Consider the following 14,589-nt stretch of genomic DNA (forward strand, 5'->3'; position numbering starts at 1 on the left):
TGTCAGTGTGTACAGTAACGCTTGTAAACGTTCGTCGTGCGTGGACGTGGTGACGATGAATCCACGCCACGGTGATCCAGTTGACGACAGAAGCCAGCGGGGAGGGGGGGCGAACCCTGATGCTGATGTGCCCGAGTCGACGCAATCCGCGACGCACGATTCACACCGGTCGAGCCGAAGATGGTAGCGGTGCACGCCTCTGCGCACTCCGTGGCCTCCTCAGAGTGGATCATCTGCCTGGACAAGAGGTGAGAGACACGAGATCACGTCCGAAAGCGATCTTTACGTCCGTTCATTTCAATGCCACAAGGTGAAAACAGCAGAACGCGCGATTGTCTGCCCTGCGTCCCCGATGCATCACCTGCATCTGAATAGTCAGCATGTGCAAATGTGCATTCTGCAAGGATTTTGTTGTGAAATTGTGTGGAAGCTGCTCTGTTTCTTTTGACATGCTTCTGCCGGTGTCACATCATGTGAATTTCATGCGTGCATCCTATTTTTGAATGACATATTTTAATCAGCAGCATTAAATCTGACTTTTTTATGACTGTATAAGAACAATATGCTGCAGGTTATTTAAAACAGAGTTCATAATTAGGCTGCTTTTGGATGCTCACTTTTTTGTTCTGAACTTTAAGATACATAAACATATTGAACATTACTAAGAATATCTGATACCTTCTCCCAGCCCCTCCTAGTCCAGACACATCCTTGCAGGTTACCATGGCGATGGGAGGGAAAAGTGAGATCACCTTAGTGGGTGTGATGGGTTTTCAGTGGCTGATGTTTTTAATGGAATCTTCAAACGTAGTCGAGCACATCGTCTTTACACTGATCAATGTAATGGTTCTTAAAGATATCCATGGTCTCATTAACATCCGACACCAGGATGCATTGTGGAGATCAATAAATGTGCACACACACAAAGAAAAAAAACAAAAACAGACTGCACTGTTGGATGATACTGTGCTGCATTGTGCTGCTCTGGCAGTTTCTACAGATCACGACACCATGAATAGGCTATACTGACTGAAATGACCCTCAGTCGTATCATTTAAAATTAGGAGCAGTTGGTTGTCTGGTGCTGTATTCTGTTTAATATGCTTGATAATGAAAGGGTTACATTTTGCTGGGAAGACAGAGAGAGTTAAACTCTCTGTTGCCTGTTACCTTCCCTTCCATTGATATTCATACTATGCAAAAATATGAAGCCACTTTTCAGAATAATAAACTGAACTGATGCTGTGAGAAAGTAAATGTTGTTTTAGAATTATTTAGTATTTATTTTGAATTAGCTTTTGTTTTTATATGTACAGTTTAATTTAAATTGTAGTTTAAGTTTATGTGTTTTTGTCATTTTATTCTACTTAGCTTTCATTTATTTTTCATTTCAGTTGTTTTAGTACTTCAGTTCAAATTTATTTTATTTCACCAAGGCAACATTTTCATCTAATATTTATATTTTATTTTAGTTTTATTTCAATTAATGAAAGTGATTTTTAGTAGTCTTTGAAATGGTCACATTATATCAATTCAAGTCAGTATTTCATGTTTAATTTTGAGCATTAAAAATCTATACTCTAAGAATAAATCTGTAGAAAAAACAAAGTTATTGATCATTTTCTGCCAGGATATTATCCATTAAGATGACGGATGTTTCTTTTAACCCTAAAACACAACACAATGTGTAATTAAAAATGCAAGGTGTAAGTAAAACACCTGTGAAAAATCAATTCTGAAAATTCCTTCATATTGTCACAGACTTTTCTTGTGTATTTGCATTATATTTGATTTTTATAATAAATTAAAAAATATATATAATAAAAATTATTTTATTTGGTCATAACCTGTTTTGTGCACATACTCTGTTTTTAGAGGAATAGTTCACCTAAAAAACATAGAATAACAACTCAGTTTTGGTCTGAGGATGAAGTTAGACTTGTAATACAGACATATGTACTGCTTTTATGGTGTTTGAATGTACAGTATGATCTCTTTAAAATTCTTTTTTTTGTGTGTGATCTACAGAAAAAAACATCATACATGACAGAATTTTCATTTGTGGGTGAGCAATTCCTATAAAATTGAAGCCTAAACCTGATGCAAAATTAAGAACCTGTGACCCTTCCAACATTGTCAAATTTAAAACCTGAACCTGAAATCATTTTTGTATTTTTATCTCCTCCAAAAGCAGCAAGAAACCCAGCTGCATTGATTCTGACAGGTTCTAACATTTAAAAAACTGCCGTTTTAGAAGAACTAATGCCTCTAAAACTGCACCTCTAATGCCTACTGGCAAAACTGGTAAGGCAAAAAAAAATCAGAGATAGAGAGACAAAGGGAAAGTGCTTTTTCAAAAGACTCTTTGGAGAGCTGAAGAAAGCTTCACACTGTGCTGGAGCTATATGAGAAAAAGAAAGAAACATGGGTGAAAAGAGCGTGAGCGAGACAGAGAGAGGGAGGCATGGCTTTGCACTGGCGGCCTCTGTAATGCAGTGTCCATTCTGTGCCCAGCAGATATATGCTGGTAAAGTGTTTCCACTCCACTGAATCTCCGCACATAAAAGTCAACGGCACTCTCACCCTCTCACATCCACAGGAGCACAGGCCAACTGGTCCGGATCACACGAGATCAGCCTGGCGCTGCTCAGCATAACCTGCAGGCGAATAATAAATATAGAACTAGTTCATGTAAATGAAGCTCATCTGGTCTAACTGGATCTGAGTGATGCTCTGAATGCATAAAGGCTCATAAAGGAGTTTTAGATATAGAGCATGCATGTAATAGCCGAAGAAGTTCACCATTGCAGTCATATGATGTGATTTTCCCTCTTTCTGTGGTTTCAGAGAGTTCAAGCCCTGGAATTGTTAGTGTCTGATCTGATCTCAGCCGATCTGCTCTGTTTAACAGTACGGATCACAGTCAGTGAATCTGGGAGCTTGATTAATCTCCATATGAATTTTGTCCCACTGCCCTCGGTTTGAAAAAAAAAATGTCTTTGAAGTCTTAATTTCCTCATGCTGTAATCTCCATAGCAACAAAGCATTTCTGCATAAAAGGGGTCTGAATTACAGCATACTGACGTTGTTAAGAGAGGCAATTTATTCACTCAAGTGCACAACGCGCACACACTCACACATGTCCATATCACTTAATGAGCTTAGAGGTGAGAGCATTGCTATATTTGTGCAAAATGTGAAGAGGATCTTTATGTGCCTGCATGCAGTCTCTCAATCCCTCATACACCATTGGAGAAAAATGCTGCCTGACTGAACATATAACTCATATAATAATTAATTTAAGGATTATGTACTTTTGTTTGCTCAGGTATGGTCAGAAACCAATGCAAATACTTCCACAAAGTTCAAAAGCTGCAAACAATTGTATCAACTTCTCTTCAAAGATTAGTTCAAATCAAGCTGTAGTTCTACATTATTTTGGAAAACACTTGTTTTATTAATGTGTTTATGGTTCGTAGCTTGTATTTTGACAGGACAGATGACAAAAACATTAATCTTGATCACATTAATACACATTCCTTATCTTACAGACAGCACAATGTGCTTATTCTAACGCACACAACTTTGTCTGTCCTCGTATAATTGTCACATGCATCGCTGCAGTGTCAGGATTTTCTTGTTGGTCGGTTTGGTAAGAGAGAGTCTACCCAGACCATAATGTCTATTTATCTGTTTTGTAGACCAGCAGAACGCTCAGGTGAAGATGTGGATATAATTCTGGCTCGGCTGAAGGGTGTGAAGGCCTTTGAGAAGTTTCATCCCAACCTACTGCAGCAGATCTGCATGTGTGGCTTCTATGAGTACCTGGAGAAAGGCATCACCTGTAAGAACCACACTTAGAACTGCATTTTTATCATGATGCTTCCAGATTTGATTCCAGTTTATGTTTTTTTTCTGATTTGAGACCAGTTAGGAAATGTGTTTTCAGGTGGCTATAGGAAAGAATGAATGAAAGAAGCACATGTTATGTCAATGAAAAGAAGTAGCTGTCCTGACATCAAAATGAAGAATTCCTCTGCAGTTTGTAGATCTGTATTCATAGACTCTGTGTTTGCCTGCAGTGTATCGGCAGGGTGACATCGGTACCAGCTGGTACGCGGTTCTGTCTGGATCTCTGGATGTGAAAGTGTCTGAGACAGCCAACCATCAGGTAAGAGAGACCGCAATCAGGATCATTTGAAGCCTCAATCTTCTAGGAGTCAGCTGAGATAAGTAGTAGTTTAGCCTGGCAGACATCACTTGCATCTATCAGCATACAGAAACTGCTACAAAGAGCCCTGCTGTGAGTGTGGGCGAACGGTCCACGACTGCCCTTGTTAATAGTCTGATACATGAAGACGCTGATGCAGTGCTGCTGGGGATGGAAGCATCTTTCTGTGAATCCACTGGGAATACAATGAGTCACACTGTCAGATGTGTTTACTGGCCCTAAAGCATGCATCACTTCCACACAACTGAAGAGGGAATTCCAAAGATTCCAGAAGCTTCCTTTCTTTTTGCATATTAGAGCTTATAGAATCTGTATAGTGATGTATAGAATGTCTCTTTGCAGGTAAAGTGTCATATTCTGTTGTTCATTTCCACAACAGAATTGACAGAACTTACAGTCCCACCCCAAACTGTGTTCGGCTGGTTCAAAGAAAGCAATGTTGGGCAGTTTTCTGCAGTCATCATGCTTATAGACTCTGCATATTAAGCAAAACATTGGGGAAAGTATTTTAAATCACCTTTATTAAAGATTAAACTACTGTTCAAACATTTGGTGTAGTATGATTTTTCAGCATCGTTACTCCAGTCTTCAGTGTCACACGATCCTTCAGAAATATAATATAACATTATAAATGTCTTTACTATTACTTTTTATCAATTTAATGCATCCTTGTTGAATAAAAAATCATACTGACCCCAAACTTTTGAACAGTAGTGTATGCTGAAATCTGCTTTTCATGTTTCTCGTGAGAAAACGACTGCAGTAATTTCACATGTGTCCTTTAATTTCAAACTTTGCTCAGATTTTGGGTTTCTCATAAACTCAAACATTTCTCATCAATTCTTCCAAAATCTCTTCTACCCATATTCATATTTTACAGCTTCTGACAGTATGTCAGCAATCATAAGATTTGTTTCTATTTGTATTTTTCTTCAGGAATTTACTTAAAACAAAAATGAAAGTTCTCCTGTACTATGAATGAGTAACCTCTGAATAATATTTCATCCTCTGAGTCTGTATGCATCGTAGCATTCATATGTAAAGCATTCTAGTTGTTCTTGATTACATGCACAGTTGTGCATAGAACTGACACAAGTCATCATGTTATGCTTCTCTTTCACACTTCTGTTGTTGCCCTGCAGCAATGAATGTCCTGCGTGCAGCTGAATGTGTGTGTGGTACAGTATGTGCCTGTGAGAATCCCTGTTTCATTGATGCAATATTAACGGCTTGTGTGTTGCTCCAGTTTCATGGAGTGATCCGTTGGGCAATAAGCTATTATCACGCTGCTCTGATTAAATGAATGTAAAACGTAAGACAGGGTGTAGAAAAGAAGTGTATTTGTGACTGTAATATGACTCATTTATGAGTGTGTGAGCTTGTGTTTTACTGATCTCAAATCACTTGCAACGACCTTTTTAAACCTCACTGAGCGCTTTCCCTTATGGTGTGCATATATTTACATAAATGACATGAATTAGAAGAGTATTTAATGTAATAGTTCACCCAAAAATTTTAATTATTTTCAATGTAATTACAATGAATAAAGATTTAGGGGTATTTTACAGCCATGTGGAGCTTTGAATTTAAAGGAATAGTTGACCCACAAATGAAGATATGAAATATAATGAAAATATATAATGAAAATATACTCACACTCAGGCCCATCCAAGATAGAAGAGTTTGTTTCTTCATCTGAACAGATGTGGAGAAATTTGGCATTGCATCACTTGCTCACCAATGGATCCTCTGCAGTGAATGGGTGCCGTCAGAATGAGAGTCCAAACAGCTGATAAAAACATCACATGTAATCCACACGAATCCAGTACATCAATTAATATCTTGTGAAGTGAAAATCTGCATGTTTGTAAGAAACAAATTTATCTTTAAGGCATTTTAACTTTAAACTGTCATTTCTAGACTGGCCAAAAGTCCATAATAACACTTTCTATTTATAACTGTTTTGGATTGTTTCTGCTTGTAAACTGTGATTGATATGTGCAGATTTCTCTTCTGATTCAGTTGAGACAAATTTTTCAGGAAGCAGTTTTATGGGACTAGTTTATTACATTCATTTCACAAGACATTAATTGATGGACTGGAGTGGTGTGGATTACTTGTGTATTATTGTGATGTTTTTATCAGCTGTTTGGACTCTCATTCTGACGGCACCCATTCACTGCACAGTGATGATGGCACAAATTTAATTTTGGACAAATCAGCATAACTATTCCTGTAAGATCTTTATAATTACCTTGCAAATATGTTATCATGGTCTTTCTCCCTCTGTTTGTCTTCCACTCTTCTTAATAGTTCTTCTTTTTTCTGTAGGATGCTGTAACGATCTGTACTTTGGGAGTGGGGACAGCATTTGGAGAGTCAATTCTGGATAACACTCCTCGACATGCCACAATTGTCAGCCGAGAGAACAGTGAACTTCTGCGCATCGAACAGAGGGAGTTTAAAACCCTGTGGGAGGTTTGTTTGTGTGCAGGTGTTACTGAGCATTTTCATGACAGCTGCTGTAAGTGATGAATATGGCTGACAGCTACAACTAAAATTACTGTAAAAAGTTAAAAAGAATCTGACCATGGGCCGCTGAAATTGAGTTTCCAGTCTTTGGAAGGCAGGCTTTTGGAGAGAGGCTGTGTGATGTTGATGTAATTCAGTGGCTAAGTGTGGCAGAAATGAACAATATGACTAATATTGGCATCTTGAGTTTTGAATATTTTTAATGGCATACGACCATACTATAGTATTATATTTGCAGTTATTTCCTTTATGCATGGAATAGCTATGTTACAGCTGCCAAATTATGCAGTATACAACGGTATACAATTTGTTCTTTTAAGTGATATCAATTTTAAATACATATTTATTGACTATTTATTCATTTATTTATTTAGGCTGCCTATTTTTACTTAATTTTTTTGCAAACTGCATACTATTCTACATAATCATACTATTCTACTCATTGGTTTTTTAGGCTGCGTAATATTTTATTAAGTAAAATTGGATTTAAAATGTAAACTAACCATATTTAATTCAACATGATTTAATGTAAGGCCATGTGAAAAAAAATGTTGCATGCTATTATTTATCTTATACTAATACTATTCAACTCATTCATTTTTTAGGCTGCCTAGTATAAGTCATGTGACAAAAATGTATGCAATTGTTAATTATTGCATACTGCATAGTATTCTACCTAATTTTGTGCGTGTGTGTGTGTGTGTGTATGTGTGTGTGTGTTTTAATAGTAGGCTATAGGCTATACACCTAAAGTCCTGTCAGCATTACACCCCTATTCCATTCTGAACATAGCCAGTGTGTTTGTAAGGCACTTTTTCAGTAGTATTCACTGAGCATCAGTAACACTAGGGGGCGCTCTCTGATCTGCTAACAGCTCGGTCGGTTCCTCTGGGCTGTTCAGCACAGTCATACAGTTGCGTGAACGGGGTGGGGGGTGCTCAAGCCCCTGCCCCTTTAATGTAGACGATAAAGTGCCCTTTCGGTCTGATCTAGGTGCCCCTATTTCTATTTCTGCGGAGGGCACCTAGACCCCCCCACCCACACAACACCAACGGGCTGAAATTTTTACCTCAGATAGTGTGTGTGTGTGTGTGTGTGCGCGCGCACATTTTTGTGACATATGAGGACACAAATTTGTATAATGACATGGGTATGACATAGGTATTAAAAGGAGAGGGTGACTTATGAGGACATAACCCCATGTCCCCATTTTTCAAAACGCTTATAAATCATACAGAGTGAGTTTGTACAGTATAAAAACCATTACGCCTATGGAATGTCCCCACAATTCACAAAAACAAACGTGTGTGTGTGTGTGTGTGTGTGTGAGTGATAATCAATTCAGGAGTCGTGTGTTAGTTTTTGAAGTTTGTCTCATTAACTTAGCAGAGAATTGAGAGAAAATGCATTGGGATATTGTAAAAAAAAAAAAAAAAGGCAAGATATCCATATTCATTGGCTTAAACGGATTTAGCATAGTTGTTAATTCCCAGTTAGAAGCTTTTGAGTGTGCTTAGGACCGTATGGATAAAACGCATTACACAGACACTTTGATAAAGTAGTTTTTGCATGTCCTCATGCTTAAATCTTCCCAGCCTGAGAAAAAAAAAAAAACGGGTTTCAATCCCTATCTCAGAAAGCCTTTTTCTTGATATGAATGAAATCTCATTTCTTGCAGCATTCAATAATGCCTCAGAGGAGTCTTCTACTGTCTTATTGGCTGTTATTGAAGGTGTAAACCTGAATTATAAGAAAAACAAGATGATAACATCAAAAATTTAATATTTATCGGCCTTTGTATATGCTTCTGCTTATATGCATCATCATATTTTTCTTAAAATATTTTAATGAACGTGGCTGCTCTTTTTCTTTTCAGCAATTGTATGGGGACAGAAGCTGTTGAAAAATCACTGTAAAATTACAATAATGTAGTCCATATGACTCATACACTATATTTCTTATTGGCTGTTATTGAAGGTGTAAACCTGAATTATAAGAAAAACATGATAACATAAAAAATTTAATATTTATCGGCCTTTGTATATGCTTCTGCTTATATGCATCATCATATTTTTCTTAAAATATTTTAATGAACGTGGCTGCTCTTTTTCTTTTCAGCAATTGTATGGGGACAGAAGCTGTTGAAAAATCACTGTAAAATTACAATAATGTAGTCCATATGACTCATACACTATATTTCAAGACTTCTATACCCATACAAAGACCATATTTGATATTTAATTGAAACTCGTCCTCCAACTCTCAATTCTCATCTATGTTAATGTACATTCAAATAATGAGCAACTTGACAGGTCAAACTTATCAGGAATGAACTTGTCATTTGTGCTCAAATATGGTATAGATTTCAGAGTTATTGAGTGGACGAGTTACTGCCTGTATGGTTTCAGAAGACATATAATCCACACATGTAGACTACGTAATAAATATACTTAGTATATAATGTTACAAAAGCAGATCTTTTGAACGTTCTATTCATGAAAGGATCTTGAAAAAAATGTATAACAGTTTCCAAATAAATATTAAGCAGCACAACTCTTTTCAACAATGATAATAATAAGAAATGTTTCTTGAGCAGTAAATCAGCATATTAGAATGATTTCTGAAAGATCATTTGACACTGAAGACTGGAGTAATGATGCTGAAAACTTTGCCAACATGGTTAGAGTTACTATATCTGTGGACACCTGCTTCTTCTGAAGAATCTGTCTTCAGCGCTATTATGACTTTAATGTGCTGATCATTTCTGATCCTAAACATTAAAGATGAAGTGAGTGTGACTCAGTGTGTGAGAGACACAGAGGCTGTCAGGCTTCTGTCATTAGCGCTGTGTGTGTAGACAGTATCACCCGTGTCTCACAGCTCGCTAGTGACCATATGTGCCTTATTTTTGTTTCATATCTCACACGCGCAGCTGAACAGTCAAACATACAGCATGAATTATATACTGTATCAGTCTCTGCTGCATCAGTGGAACAATGTGGGTGAAGATCTCTCTGTCTCTCTACAGTTTTCCTCCTCTCTCTCTCGTAAACCCTCTCATTCAGGCGAGTGCTTATAACAGTGTTTTTGTTTGTATATGAGTAGTGTATGTGTATGTGTATGTGTATGTGTGTGTGTGTGTGTGTGTGTGTGTGTGTGTCAATGAGGGAAAGGGTGATAGAGTTCATATTTGTGTATGTGTGTGTCATCCACCATTTCAAACCCTTTCAAACTCATCAGCCTCAATCACAATATGTGTACTGAACTCTCAACAATACTAATGGCATAAAAATGTTCTTATAAACTCATATATATTTAACAACACAGCCCATCTACAGATTTTACACCTCATTAAAAGCTGAAAAGTATATGCCAAGTAAACAACATTTATTAGTTGTGCTGGCTAAGTATTAAATTATTAAGATCCTGACATTAAACTTGGCATGTGGTGATTGCACTGCAACAAATATAATACAATTTAAAATTTAAAAACAAATATAATATAAAACAAATAAATTTTAAAAGCAAATATAATATTTAATGTAACAAACCTGTAAGAAGATGATTCGGAGATAAATAATAATAAGATATCTCTGTTTTTAGCAAATGTGAAGAGAAATCATATACTGTACAATTTTAGGAGGGCTGAGATAAAAGACAAAAAATAGGCTCTAGAGAATCATTACATAAAAGTATCAGAGTAACTACAGTAACTTATTGACTGCTTGCTTCACAAGTGTGTTTTGTTTATGATTTAGACAAGTGTTTTTTTTCCCCTGACCAACAAAGCTGATCACATGATGTGGTTGGACTTACAGTGTTGTTATTGTTAACTAAAACTATTAAAAAAAAAATATATGTAATTGAAATGAAATGAAATTAATTTAAATATTAGATGAAAAACTTAAAAACTCAAATGGACAGTAGAAATGTTGTCTTGGCAACTAATTAAACAAGTTAAAATTAAAATTACAAACTAAAACTGAAATAAAATAATAAAATAGAAAATTAAATAGAATTATTAAAATAAAGAACATAACCATTTAAAATGTTTAAAAAAATTATAAAAAGGACAAAAGCACATTACTACGCATATACAAAAGTAAAATTACTAAAAGTTAAACTTAAATTAAAATGAAAACTGAAAAAAGCTCAATTAACAAAAAAAACTACAAATAATACTAAAATAACACTAGACTGACAGACAGTTCAAATGGATTGGACTTGATCTGTAATATGCAACAAAACAGGGTCCTCTTAATATCATAAAACTATATTAGTGTATACCTGACTGGAAAAGGGCTGAACTAACTGATCCTCAAAGACAGACTACCCTCCTCTCTAATGTGATAATGGTGGTTTCACTACAGCTGCAGGGCACACACACCCACACACACTCACACTCACACACACACACACACACACACACAGACAGCTGTCTTTTCAGTGTAAATACAATTTAATACCCTAAATAATTGATAAAGCCCCACGCTTTTGAGAGCCTTTTAGCAGCCCATAGTTCCCTCTCCCTCACTCATGTGTAATGCTGTGGTACAGTGTGAATTGAATGAATGCGGCTCTCTGATTGGTCGCAGCTATTGCCTGGCAACGGCAACTGAATCCAGTCAGATGCTCAGCCAGAAAGATCCAAAGCGCAGACACTGGATCACATTATCCATACGTGTGTAACTGGAGAGTCAGGGTGTGCGGGTTTGATTTCATGTCTTTGTGCATCTGACTGGAAAGCACAGGAGTGTTTGCTGGATAATGCTGGGAAGTTGGCCTGGTTTAGGAAGTAGCCAAGTATCACATCCCTGTCGGACTACACTCCACAAACTCTTACCAGGGTGAGTCCCATTGGCTCCGTGTCTTTAATTATACCACACGCACAAAGATTTTATGCTATTTTCATAGTTTATATCAAGAAATCACACTTATAGATATATTAGCACCAGCAAAACTGGGTTCAGAGCTGCATCAATATCAATGTGGTTTTTGAGGTTAATGATGTCAGAGGTGTTTTTTGGCAGTGATAAAGAACAGTATTGATTCTTACTGGTGCAAATCATGGTTCTGCCTTTTAATACATGCTCTTTTCTTCTGTACCTTTGTAACATCTGATGTTTGAGAATGTAGTATTTCCGATAGGATGGTCATGACTTGATAAAGAGGCCCTGTCCTTGTGCCAGCAGGTGAATATCAGCTGCTGAAAGCCGAGGATGTGCGCTGAATGCTGAGGGGCTTCTGTCTCTCCGGGTCAGTTCTGTGCCAGGCTGCAGGGGGCACCGCCTGACCGGGCAATGAGGGAGGAAGTACACTTGTTTTGTGTGCTTATATGCTGTTAATTGCATAATCCTGGCTGAATTACTTAACCTATGTGAAGGCAGCCAGCTGGAAAGAGCAACAATGTATTATTTTGTTGTGTGTGTGTGTGTGTGTGTGTGTGTGTGTGTGTGTGTGTGTGTGTCTGGGGGATGGGAAAAGTTAAGAAAAGTTAGCTTTTGTTTAAGCTTCAGGAAGCAGGAAGGAAACAGGATATACAAAGTGCATTTGTGTGAATGGGACTAAGCCTGTTTGAAGACTTCAAATCAGTGGCCAAAGAAAACCAACCTCTCCAGTTGTAACCCTCTATTCAGTTCACTTTATCATACAGAATGTTCTCTGGACTCTCTGTCACTTCTACTTAATGGAAACACAACACCTTAGAGTAGCATGGGCTGTGGTACGGCGTTTGAATGAATGAAGGCTCAGTGCATCTGTATTACATCAGTTCACTCAGAGATCCGTATAATCTCACAGTATGTGCTGAAGGATCCTGTGGAGTTACAAAAACACATGTCCCTGCCTGACATCATTTATTTTCAGCCTTTTAGATGCTTTTATATATTATGGCTCAGTTTGTTTTCTGGAAAAGTTCAGAAATGCATCATATTCTATTCTATTCTATTCTATTGCCTAACAATAACATTGTGGCAGCAACTAAACATAAACTACCCACTTTTTTAATGTATACATAGTATAGCCTATACGCTAATGTTCAAAGGTTGGGGTCAGTAAGTTTGTTTGTTTGTTATTTATTATTTCTTTAAAAAAAATTAATACTATTATTCAGCAAGGATGCAGTAAATTGATAATAAAAACATAATATTGATAATACTGGTCTTTTGAAATTTCTGTTCAAATAAAATAAAAAATTGCATTAATATTTCATAATATTACTGTTTATACTGTAGGTTTTTTATCAAATTAATGTAGCCTTACAAAACACTAAAACTCAAAATATTAAAAAACTCTTTTCAACCCCAAACTTTTGAATGGTAGTGTATGTGAATGTGGTATTTGATACATATATTTATATATAAGATTTGTGCTCTCATTCATATTTATGCGGAATTTTATGGATGGTATGAAAGTGTCATCATATTCTTACAATAAGGGATGATTCTGTAGAACCCTTTAGACTGATGATTGAATAAGAACTTACTTTGTAGTTGAAGAAGTGAGAGACAAATCAATTGCTGAAAAATATGGAGAAACCAATAATTAAGCTTGTAGTAATTAAACATTTTCCTAATCATTTAATTAATCAGTATTTTTGTCCTGTATTTCAGTTAAAATATCAAAACATGGTTAAAACAAGATACGTTTACATTTTTAAGTTTACAAGATAAGGTTACAAATTGTGTAAAAATATTAATACTATATTTAGAATGAAGTGTATCTTGAAAAGTCTTTTTTTTTTTTTACTCCATTGTTGAATCGTTTTTATAAACCGGATAGTTCCGGTCCTTGATTCTGATTGGCTGAGCCATGTTCGAAACTGTTGTAAATTACTCTACAAGCATTTGTTTACGTTTGTGTGTTGCTTGGCAATCACTTTGTTGCAACCACAACCGATTCTGAGGAACTAGGCCTATATTGTTTGGCGGAAGAATAATGTTTTTATTAATATCATTACACTTTATTTGCTCTGTTTTATTTTGTGAAATCTTACTATGTATATGGAATAACCATTTCATAAAAACAATAAGCCCCGTGTAGCCGTGGTTCCACTTCGTGTCGTGCCTAACAACGCCCCTTAGCTGTTATAAATTCACTGTAAACCACGGCTTCTTGGGGCTTATTGCTTTATTTAAGCAGCATAAACCTCACACAATTTTGTTTAGATTTAGTTTCCCTTTGTATTTTTCACTTTTATGGATGGTTGGAAATTTTTTTGAAAAACAACAAAAATACTGATTAAGAAAATTATTTTTTGCAATGTGGGGCAAGTGTGGTGAACTCCATTCACACTGGCCGAATAGTTCAACTTCTCAGCCATTTTGAGTATATCTACACAGATTTCCAGCAGGTGCAGTATAATGTGTGTGTTTGAACTCTAGGTGAGTTTGGGCCGGTGTCAGGGTCTCATTCATTGCCTACTGTTCCTCAGCTGCATGTGCCACCTCGTCACCCATCACCATGGCGATAGGGAGAGGAAAAGAATGAAAACATCTGAATATTCATAGTGATCGTTGCCAAGCCACAGAAGGCTTCAATCAATGTTCTTACTACAGAGCTTTCACTTTAATGATGCAAAGGCAGTTCACCTATTTGAAAATGACTCAGTGCACGTCTGAGGTTTTGAGGGCTTAGAATACATTTTCATTGTGTTATTCTGTGTCTTGCAGAAATACAGGCAGTGCATGGCAGGGCTTCTCGCCCCGCCGTATGGAGTGATGGACAGTGGGGCTACAAATGATAGTGAGTATCACACGTAAACATACACACTCACATTATAACATATCAGTGATTATTTCTCAGCAATTTTCTGTTTGATGCAGGAA

General features: G+C 36.6%; 1 protein-coding gene across 1 annotated transcript in view; it reads left to right on the forward strand.

Annotated features, from left to right (window-relative positions):
• Positions 1-104: 104 nt before the first annotated feature.
• LOC107659975 (rap guanine nucleotide exchange factor 4-like) overlaps positions 105-14,589 on the forward strand; it is a 26,766-nt gene continuing 12,281 nt past the window's right edge. The window contains exons 1-5 of the mRNA XM_016449113.1: positions 105-248; positions 3,702-3,844; positions 4,083-4,171; positions 6,563-6,709; positions 14,434-14,506. Coding sequence (XP_016304599.1) covers positions 181-248; positions 3,702-3,844; positions 4,083-4,171; positions 6,563-6,709; positions 14,434-14,506 — 520 coding nt within the window. The 5' untranslated portion in view covers positions 105-180. The remainder of the gene's footprint in view (positions 249-3,701; positions 3,845-4,082; positions 4,172-6,562; positions 6,710-14,433; positions 14,507-14,589) is intronic.

This window comes from Sinocyclocheilus anshuiensis, unplaced genomic scaffold (assembly GCF_001515605.1).
Source record: "Sinocyclocheilus anshuiensis isolate Anshui unplaced genomic scaffold, SAMN03320099.WGS_v1.1 scaffold55, whole genome shotgun sequence".
Taxonomy (NCBI): Eukaryota; Metazoa; Chordata; class Actinopteri; order Cypriniformes; family Cyprinidae; genus Sinocyclocheilus; species Sinocyclocheilus anshuiensis.